The 10,945-nt window shown below is 40.3% G+C and overlaps 1 protein-coding gene across 3 annotated transcripts in view; it reads right to left on the reverse strand.

Moving 5' to 3' along the window:
* The window catches only part of usp25 (ubiquitin specific peptidase 25), a 30,337-nt gene extending 19,847 nt beyond the window's left edge, over positions 1-10,490 (reverse strand). For all 3 annotated transcript variants that reach the window (XM_083885822.1, XM_083885823.1, XM_083885821.1), the window contains exons 1-7: positions 10,313-10,490; positions 5,079-5,156; positions 4,827-4,971; positions 4,093-4,216; positions 3,720-3,882; positions 2,430-2,516; positions 768-905 (exon numbers count right to left, since the gene is read on the reverse strand). In XM_083885822.1, coding sequence (XP_083741948.1) covers positions 768-905; positions 2,430-2,516; positions 3,720-3,882; positions 4,093-4,216; positions 4,827-4,971; positions 5,079-5,156; positions 10,313-10,354 — 777 coding nt within the window. In that variant the 5' untranslated portion in view covers positions 10,355-10,490. The remainder of the gene's footprint in view (positions 1-767; positions 906-2,429; positions 2,517-3,719; positions 3,883-4,092; positions 4,217-4,826; positions 4,972-5,078; positions 5,157-10,312) is intronic.
* Between the last annotated feature and the right edge of the window lie 455 nt (positions 10,491-10,945).

Below are 10,945 nucleotides of genomic sequence, written 5' to 3' on the forward strand. Positions count from 1 at the left end.
CATGGACGTTCAGATCTGGACTGATCCCGGACGAGCCCCCAATTGTTACGACCAGGTCTAGGGGGAAAAACCTGATCACAACAAGAATAAAGAGACTCCCTCTTCCCAACTCCCAAGAAACCACCAGCAACACATCAAACACACCAAGCACAAAATGTCAGTTGGCTGTCTGGCTGTGAGAAAGTCCACTTCAGCTGGGATGTTCAAGCCTCTTATTTGGATTCCTCCTGTGCAGGACCAATCAGCTCCCAGGATCCACCTTGACTCATACAAATGCATGTCATTCACTCAACCACGCACACCTGCAACCCATCTCACTCACATACACACAAGGAAGAAGCAGTCACGACCCTGGGGTCGTAACACCCGATAATTCAGGTCAATGCCTCTCTAACCTAACTTGTACTCAGAGGAATGACATGACTGATGAGTACAGAGACTAGAGGCGTGGCCTCAGTTAACCTCTGCAGAGACACTGGCTTTATGCAAATGCTAACATGACAAGAATGCAGTCGTCCTGTACATTTGACACATGCGGTTCAACAGGAATCACTCACATTTATTACAGGAGCAGCGAGTAAGAAATGGACAACAATCTAATTCATACTCCAAACACATAGGGGGCAGCATATTACCAGATAATAAGAGTGTTCACCCTTTATATCATTGATTCATCTTGCCCATGAGCAATACTAATCAAGACTATGGCTTGACTAAAACTATTTCACAGATAAATAAAACATCTAGTATGGCAGAAAGAGGATCACCTGTTGTGATTCACTGGACTTGAACGCATCTTTGAGGATTTCCACAGCCCGTGATGGATCCACATATTTCCTCTTGGAGCCCACCATGAGTGAGAAGAGGTGCCTTAGCTCCTGCATGAAGGGCAGGTTCCTGTGCTCCTGGTCAACACAACACGATAAGGAATTTAGTGAATTAAACTGGAATCAAATCCGCGTCAATCATCTCAGATGGAGATGAATAGAATGCACCAATTATGAAGTGAACATAATGTTCCAATTCTATGGTTTAGTAAATTTCTTACATTATCATCTACAGTTGGTTATAAATCAAGAGACAACATAATGATCTTTAACAGCAATAAAACAAGTTCTTTAAATGTTATTATGCTTAGTTATTGTACAAAAAAATTTAAAATGTATATCTCACAGTGCAGAGGAAATTTAACAAAACAGATCGCCACCATTTTCACCGGTTTGAATCAGAATTGGACCTGTATCTGGACCTTTATGTATTTTAAGTAGTAAGTGCTACAGCACTTGGTTGCTGGCAAATTTGGTAATGTGAATTGGAAAAGGGGAATGACCTTGAAGACGATTAGCAATGACTTTTTAATGGTAGCGCCTCAGACATGGTGATGTAAAGATCAGACTCTAAGCTCCAGCAGTCTCATACCGCAAAAGCAAAAGGTCAAGTGATTAGGATGGAGGGAACTTAGATGATTGCCCCAAACCACACTTCTACCACTGAAGCTTAAACCAGATTAGAGACAGCCTGCTAACCCTATGGTGAGCGCATGCTGAAGAGAAAATATGGACACGCAAGAACATACGGACGACTGCTCTGCCAATGTAACGGCGATTACGACCAGACACATTTCAGCATCTCAAATTTGGAAAAAAAAACTGCAGGCTGCAACAAAACACAGTCTGTCTGTATTTTCATTTTTGTCCCAGTGGAGAAACATGAAGGGTTTAATCAAACATTTCACAGCAGCTGGCTCTTCTTGAAGCTTATAGGCAGTGAGTGAAGTCAACTACCAGGGACCAACACTAAGCTCCAGTGACCTTAGGGCCAGATCACACAGCTGCTGAATGTTAACACAGCTCGAGGAGGGTCAAACCCTCAGAGCTGAAGTATTGCTGGCTGTGATAAGCTATAAAAGGACAGCTATGATACAGACTGTGTAAGGTCACCAATGTTCTGTTTTCCATCATGGTACAGTATGGTACGGTATGGAATAGTAGCCCTTGGGTCAGGATTGCATTTCAACTGGGAAGATGACCTTTACTTGGTCGGAGCTTTATGGCAAGTGCCCGACGGCTGTGTCGGCAAGATATGTAGCCTGACCGGTGCAACGACGACAATGAAGGACATCGGCAGTTGTGGCTGTCTAAACAAGACATCAAGTTTTGTATGAGAACAGAGGGAGTGACGTCTTTCTGTCGCCCAATCAGCTGACTGTGAGTGAAGCCTGTCTAGCTCCACCATGACCTTACCACACAATTTTACTCTGGTTCCCCAAGGGAAGAGTGCCAAAAAAACAGAACAGTTGGGGCTGGTTATTTTGGTACTATTCCTAATGGAAACGCAAAAAAAAATATGTTCCATACTCTACAAAGGCTAACTATTCCACTTAGGTTGTGCTTGTTAATTTCCTTTATGAGTACAAGTGGGGCTCTCACCTTCTGGTTGCGAGGCAGGTCATGGACTCTGGCCGGTGGAGAATAGTTGAGCACCAGCCTCTGGAACTCCAGCAAGTTGAACAGAGACTTCAAGTTGAACAGGAATAAATAAGATATGTTAGTTAGCTTTAATCACAATTACTTAGACTGTAAAATGCATTGTTATGCTGCAGAGTGGCCAAGCTCATGAATAGGTGCAAAAGGTTCTACTCATAACAGCAATGATGTTGAAATTACTTGACATCAAATTTCTCAACATACTGTAAATGGTACTAGGGCTAATAACTATTTGCATATTAGATTAATCTGTCAATTTCTGAATGAGTTGTTTTGTTCATACAATGCAGACAATGGTGTAAACCTAAAAATGACAATATCTTCTTCTTCCACATAAAACCAAATTAATCTATTATTGATTGCGATTAATTTAGTAATAGATAAATAATTAATTTTTAACCATTCCTTATGAGGATAAATGTTTTTATGTGCTTGTGTTCTCTGTAATTACATAAAAACTGCCCTTCTGGCAATCATCTGGAGTTCATGCCAAAGAAATTATTCTTATAATTATTATTATTATTATAATATTATGATGATTTATAATTATGTGGAAAAAGCATCATGTGATGAAAGTAGTGAAAACACCCTGAGGAGATAAGGGAATGAGCAGTTACTAAATGCTTTTTATCTTATTTATCAAGCAAAACACAGTGTTGTGACTTTGTTACATGAATTATTTGACAACATTTTTACATTTTAACACCTGTCACTTTGTTCACTGCTTTAAGATCAGCGTCCTCCTGTTTATTTTCTGTTTCGTATGAGAGGCCGAAGACAAGAATCGACAAAATGTGTTATCATGAAAAGGAGAAAGTTGTTTACTCTTGTTCTCGTAAGTGAAGTGGAGTCGCATTTCAAGCAGTGCCTTCTTCCTCAAGGTTAGGGGTTAAATTACACACTGAAGCCAGCCAGCCATGTGATGATGTATCCAGTGTTCATTGGGCATATTTCAGCTCCAGTCACATTTTACCACCGACTCCACCAGTGCAAAAGAAACCAAGTCAGAACGTCTGCACCAAATTAAACTGATGATTACTCCATCTAGGAATGTTAGGATCGCAAAAGTCTCCAGTGTATTTATACGTTACTCATAACTGAGGAAAGTAGGTGGCGGAGCAGAGTACTAGACGATTTTAGAACACAATAAATATGTCTAAAGAAGCGCTCTGAAGAAAGGTTTTCGTTTGACGCTCACTTGGTCTTGGACTCTGTGTGTGTGTTTGTGCCCACCTGTATGACAGCACTGAACCAGCAGGTATTGCCAACATTTTTCAGGCCCACTGGGCAGTTATCTATCCTCTTCCTGTCATGTGGGTTGGGTGAATCACTCCATACTTCTGTGTGGGTACGCTTCAGACTCGCCTTGTTCTCTGCGATGCTGGCCTCCAACACTCTAAAAAAAAAAGAGAGGGTGGCAAAGTACGCATGGGAAATAAACCATTTACGTCTTCCACCAAAAAAAACTTTTCATATTGCCGGATCCACCTTTACAGAATTAGTGCGAGTGTGGATATTCCACACTCACTGCCTACTTTGTCTCCATCTTAGGGCCATAAGATGTCGAGTTCAGTTTGTTTCTAGTCAGAAATGCAGTAGGGCTAACCTGCTAATGGCCTGCTCCTCATCAGTGATGCCCGTCTCTCTAAATGCCCGACTTGACTCTTCCAAGCTGAGGGCGATGGCCCTCTGCAGGTCATCTTTGTCATCCCCAGTCAGGTCAATGACATCTGCATCAAAAAAGAGAACACACACAGAAATTTGAAGGACATATACACAAAAATGTTCAGATTTTGTTTTCTTTTAAAGGTCCAGTTTGTAGAATGTATTAAAATATATTTTTTTTACAGTCACTTATATAAATAATTGTTTTTCACTATCTCAGAGTGACCCTTTTATAATTATAAAGGGTGATCGATTACTAAATTAATCATCAACTGGGTGTTTTTTCAATAGTTAAAAAAAGTTTTCTCATTGGTCTGGTTTCTTTGCTCCATATAAGAAAGAAAAATGAAATAATTTTGGTTTGTGGACAAAAAGGGTTGGTAAACAACGATTTTACAATAGACCACAATGGACAAACTAATCATCATTTTTTTCGAGTTTGGATGCTACTGAAGGCTACATCGATTCTTGGAGGGGACTTGGAGGGGAAATAAATACATGTTAAACACTGTACACTGTTTTTACATGCATATAAAAGGTGCTTTAAGCAGTTATAATTATATTATAATCTTACTTCATGTGCATTCAAAGCTAAATACAATTTACTGACCGTTATAAAAACAAGCTCATATGTTTATCTGACTACTGTGCCAATGGTTTAAGTGAACTACTCACTTGTGTCTGCTTGGCTGCCGACACTGATATATCTATCACTGGCCACCTGGGATGTCTGGTAGTAGGTCGTCTCATCTTGCTGAGGAACCTTAGCGTTCTTCTCCGTCAGAAAGGCTACAGCCTCGGCCAGATCCCCACTGCTCACCTGCATTTGAAAATGAGAAAATCAACACCAACGCTCGACGACAACTTCAATCCTATTTCAGTGTCAGTATGTGTGTACAGAGTGTTTTTAATGTGTACACGGTGTACCTGCAAAGCTTGCTGAAGCAGCTGAATGTCTGTGGTTCCTGTTATTTCCCTCAACTGGTTTAGTAGAGTCTGCTGATGCTGTTGACAGCAAAAGAGGAGAGACGGGCACACAAAAAGTTGAGAGTGAGTAAACTGTTCAAAGAAAATGCTCAAAATAAAAAGAGGAAAAACTAAACAATACACAGGAGGAACAAAGTAGTGTGAAAAGTCAACATATCAACTGAAAGCTGAACAAAAACAATACCATTAGGCTCTTAATTATCCAATGACATCCTACTGATTTACAAAACGCACTGTAATTACTCAAGGGCTAAAGGAGAGGCAGTGATAGATAGAATAAAACATTCTGAACACTTTATATGAAGCATGAAGAAATGAAAACACATACCTTTAATGATTTTTTATTTTATAGGAAATGAACTGCACTAAATTTGATGTTGATCATATAAACTGAATATTTTTGATGATTTAAAATCATTAATAGACTGAGTCAACAGTTATAGAACCAGCATTTGACTGCATCTGGCTCATCCCCACAGGTAAAAAGAGAAAACTCTCTTCCCTGCAAACAGACCACAGTATCAACAGCAACAGAATCCTTATCAACAGCATTAAAGCTAATATCTAATGGATGGTAATTGCCACTCATGTCAAACCTGGGTTTAAGGAACTAATACAGTATCAGATTGAAAGCTCTGTCTCTCTCAAATCCTGTTTTCTATTATCTTAAGTGCGATGTCAAACCCAGCTGGACGACATGGTCTTAACCATATGAACAACCTGCAACGCCCAGCTTGAATAAATGCACTTTAAATAAGGGCAGAGTGCACTTAGTGTCAGTGTACAAGGAAGAACTCTTAAGTCTTAAGTGAAGGGAACACGGACTATACATTAACTTTCACAGGTGCAACAGAAAAGGGTGCCTCATCATCAAATGGGTCTCCGTCGGTTTAATACTCATTGGTGTTCCTGTAGATTCAATCTACAGAATCTACAGGACTGTGTGATCTTTTCATCATCGTCAAGAGTGACTGCATGGCACATCCGTGGCAACGCTGCACACTGTCAGCATCACAGATAATCTTCAAGACTTTAATGGCAAGCCATGACCAGCCATGCCTGGGAGCATGCCATACAATAAGGCAGCAGCGCCAAATAAATGATCCAATGTTTCGCCCAGCACAGGTTTGCTACTCTGCTCTTGTGCAGGGTAAGCACTTGCACAATGAATGCCGAAGGATGGGTGAAAAAATCTGAAGTGCACTAGGAAGTACTCATCTCGCTAAGAAATTAGACACTGTTTAGACTTGGTATTAACCTCCGTCCTGAGGGATATTATAACAAGTGGACAGCATTGAGTTCAGGTCTGAGAGCACCCACTCCATCTTAAATGCGTCCTCAGATCCTATCATAAAACAACATTCGGAGATGGTTTGGAAACGTTTACGTGTGTGAATGCAATCTGTCTTCAGCATGCATTAAAGCTGATATCCTCATACCTACTGTGATTTCACAATACTCTTAAACGCTCATGGTCGATGCGTTGATTTATTTGTCGCCACCACGACCATATGAACACTGATGAGCACATGATTGCATTTTGCACTAATGGTTACGATCTTACTGCATGTGACAGCAGAGGGAGTAGTGCTGTGATTCACCCTGGTCCTCCCAATGCTTTTTTATTGATCTCACTCTCTACCTGACACTCAAGGTGATTTGAAGATGCAAAAACATCGACAGTGGACACATCCGTACACTCAGACTCGTTAAAAACATTACTTTTTTTCTTGCAGTTTACAGTGTGGTAAAATGAATACCCATCATTACCTCTCAACATAACGTCATAGATGGTGAATGCAAGTTATACAATACAACTGAAGAGTAGTCAGCATAGTTTTGCAAGTTCGCAACCCAGTGCATAGTTATAGCATCTAAGCTGGCAAACTATAATTTTGGCATCATTTTAAGACAGAAATGTGTTATTGGTTTGTGTCAGTCTTTGCCTGACACACCCAGAACAAGACATTCTGCTCTACTGTCAAGAGATAAATAAACACAGATTAAACAGGTCACAGACTTTAACAAAGAACACTGTGCCATCCAGCATGTTCATCTTTTTATGTGCCTTGGAAATAAAGTGGGAGAATATACTGTAAATTACTAGGGATGCACCAAAAATTGGCAGCCGAAAATAGCCAAAAGCCTTTTTCGGTTTTGGGCCAAAATACTTTTTTCAATCCCACCATCAGCTACAAGATTCCCATAAGCTTTTCGCAGGCAAAAATGCTTTTACAAAGTCAGTGAAGAGATTTAAAAGAAAGTTCACACCTTTACCTGGAAGAGCATACATATTTAATACAGCAGACCTAATTTACCTACAGTTTACACGAGAGGTTGTCCATCTTATAATCAAACGGGTGTGTTCTTACCGCCGAAAGCGATGCACTGAAAAGCAAATGATATCAAATGTAAAAAATAACTGGAAGCCATGTCCCAATGAAGTCACCTGACCCATGCCTAAGTCAACCTTCATTTCTGTAAGGGCTCACTGTCTTCGTAGCACATATGCAATCATGAAAGTAAATGGTTTATGACTTCTGCATGACCTCAGTTTAGCATTTCTCTGAAAGTTACTGGGCCCGATTCTGGCAGTTTTGAGTCTCTGTCTATTATTAAGTTACACACTTCTCAGTGTTCTTCTCAGTTTTCAAACTGAATTGGGGTCAGCTGCATTTCTAAAATTATATTTTTTGCAGCGACATGCCTGGTACCGAAACTGTGTAGAGTTGAGTGCTAGACCTGTATAGTGGAAAAGCAATTAGAGGAAGTTCTCCCAGACATGTCAGATATAGTGCTGACAAATACTACTGTGGAAGCCTTAAACATCAGGGCTAATTTAAATGTAACACAGCTTCAACCTTTCAGAAAGTGTCCTCTTTAGCAAAGGCTTTTACAACTGCTAAAGTTACAATTACTATTTTGCCAAGTTTCAACCAACGAGGTAACGAAACCATAAAAATGTCAGTGATTTGTGGTCTGTGACGCAGACAGATGAAGGCTTCCTGGCTGGGTCACTTCAGTGTGAGGAAAATTACACCTGTGACAGACCTGTGCCAAGTCAACCAAAAGAACAGACATGCACAAACACTCATTTCCATGTGACTTGTCTGGCACGGCTGTTTGTCACACTGGTCACGAGCAAATTACAGGACAGCCTCTGAATAACACCTATTACCGTAATGTTGTACAGCACCTCACAAACAGGGGGGCAAGTTCTCACAAAGTTTTTCAACGTGCAAGTGAAGCGGTTAAAACCAAAAACAAACTGCACAAGTAGGATTAGGATTCCCTCGACAGAATCTCATCTCACCGTCCACAGGTCGTTACATGAAAACCTGCACCACTCCCTGCACTCATGACTGCTACTAAATCCCACAAGGCAATCCTAAGTTACATAGTTTTCCAAAAACATTTGCAAAAAAAATAAATCCTTAATGAAAACAGAGAAATTTATAATAAATTATTAATTTATTGCATTGAGGTTTTTACTCTTCAGGGAGTTGCAAAAGTTCATATAAGGGGAGTGTCAAAAATTCCAATGGAAACAGATCCAGAGAATAAACAATGGTGTGTTTATAAATGATGAGTCTTAAATGTCACTATAACTTCCGCATTTCATCGCACTGGTAAAAGGGCAGTTTATCGCACAAGGGGAGGATTTATGTGTAGACTAATGTGGAAAGCACAACAAGCTCAAGAAGGAAATGTAACAACAATAATAGACGGGTAGCAGCAACAAAACGCCCAATATTCACTAAACAGCAGTGGATGGAACACTCAAAAATGCCCATTTTAATTTACCTAATGTTGAAAAAGTCCAGATCTAAACAGCTTTGCATTTTGTCATAAATACTGTATCGTCAAATGCGTTATTTACCATAATTTTCAACAGTCATAAATGTACTGTGTCAAAACTGTGCAAAAATGTAGTGGTCAATATTTACCCCATCTTAATTACCAGTGGTGTTAATCATGATTTTATTTTGGCTCATGAAAAGGTCACACAGCATAATAGGGTTAGTGTTACACTGAGTCATTAATGAGAGGCTACGCATTTATTATTATTGCCTGCAGAGTTTTAACTGCCATGGTGGTGCCACCAGATATTCACGTAAATCAGACATATCCTTTTTTTAGGATTCATATTAAATGAAATGAGTTCGGCTTGGTTTAACACAGTGACCATATGCTAGACAACAGAGGCATTGGCACCGAATTAGATGGGTGATTACGCAACAGAGACAGTAATTCTTCCCATTAGGACGAGCAAAACAAACATCTTATCCACGTTTTACAAACTTCAATCAAGTGGTTGCACAAGTAAACAAAGCTGTATAGTGCTGGGCATGGTGTGGTGTTGTAAATCACACAAATAAGAGCCTAAGAAACTGACTCGTAATGCACTCCTGTTAAGTACGTTGCTATCAAGAGTAAGCTAAAGAAATCTGCTTTAGCCGTTATGAATCATAACATACTTGGCTTGCTGGGAGGCCGCTAAATCCCTGCCTAGCGCCCAGGCTCAGCTTAGCTGGTACCCACACCGCTGGCCATACTTAGTAAACAAAGATATCAGATATGTGACGAGTACCACAGGAAACATTTGGACACACCAACATGGACACACACTTCAAACTAAATAGTGTAGGCGGTGAAATGTATTCAATACAGCGCCTCAGGGAATTAAACAAGAATTCTCTTATTCAATACTGCGAAGTTAACGACATTAAAATTGAACCTGTCAGTGCCATTTGGCCTGTTTTATTTCAATTGACGACACAACTGACTGAGTATACTAACGCCAACGAGCGAGGCGTTGTTATTGTCTGTTGTGTTCGGCGTGCACTGACAGCTGTCATTGACGCTGTACGACAACGCTTTCGTAAAACCCAACTTTACGTGATGCCGTTAGCTAACACTGGCTAACAGCTAGCAAAACATTGGATAACGCTTTGCGCAAGAGAAATGATGGGGCCTAGCATACACACGTTAACTCGCTGTTTACATACGCATTCGTCCCGTTATCTGCGGCAGACCCGTAACCCCCATGCAACAATTTGAAAACAACACAGCTCGTAATAGTCATATATAGCACACTGAGCAACATGTTCGTCTTAAAACTATGCAACTATGCAGTGAAGCTAACGTTAGCAAGTTAGCTCCTGCAAGCTTACCTTCTGTGAATGCTGCTGGAGGACATTCTGCTCCACGGTCATGGCCGGTTCACAAGTAAAAATGTAATTAAATTAATCCAGGGTAGCAAAACGCACGGAGTAGTTCACAGCGACGCGAATTTGAACACAACGCTATGATGTCCCCTCCTTCACCAGCGACATCATGGGCGCCATAGCAGAGTGACTACCCCAGATCGTCAGCAGGCATGAAAACATTGCTCCTCCCTGCCTGAGATATGGGATCGATTACTCATGTCTGCCTGTAACTGCAGTTACGTCATGGATGGGCCTTTTGGAAAGTATTATTTTTAAGCAAGAATAATACAAATCTCACCCTCGATTCTCACCTTCATCCCAGAAATTATTATTAGAACACTGCATGTATTCAACATGTAAACATCTACAATAATCTGTTCCCTATATGAATGCATGTCACCCCTGCTTTATGTTTATGTTTATTTCCTCTCCTTTAATTATCACTTATTTTGTGTCATGTGCACTGATATTTTTTATCCCTGTTGTGCTGAATATTGTTCTTGTTTTTAAGTTAACGCACGTAAATAACAGCTGCTGGCTGGGGTTATATTCCAAGTAATTTACGCTTGTAACCTGTTTTAATATCCACACATGAGC

This window comes from Microchirus variegatus, assembly GCF_963457635.1.
Source record: "Microchirus variegatus genome assembly, chromosome: 2".
In the NCBI taxonomy this organism is placed as follows: Eukaryota; Metazoa; Chordata; class Actinopteri; order Pleuronectiformes; family Soleidae; genus Microchirus; species Microchirus variegatus.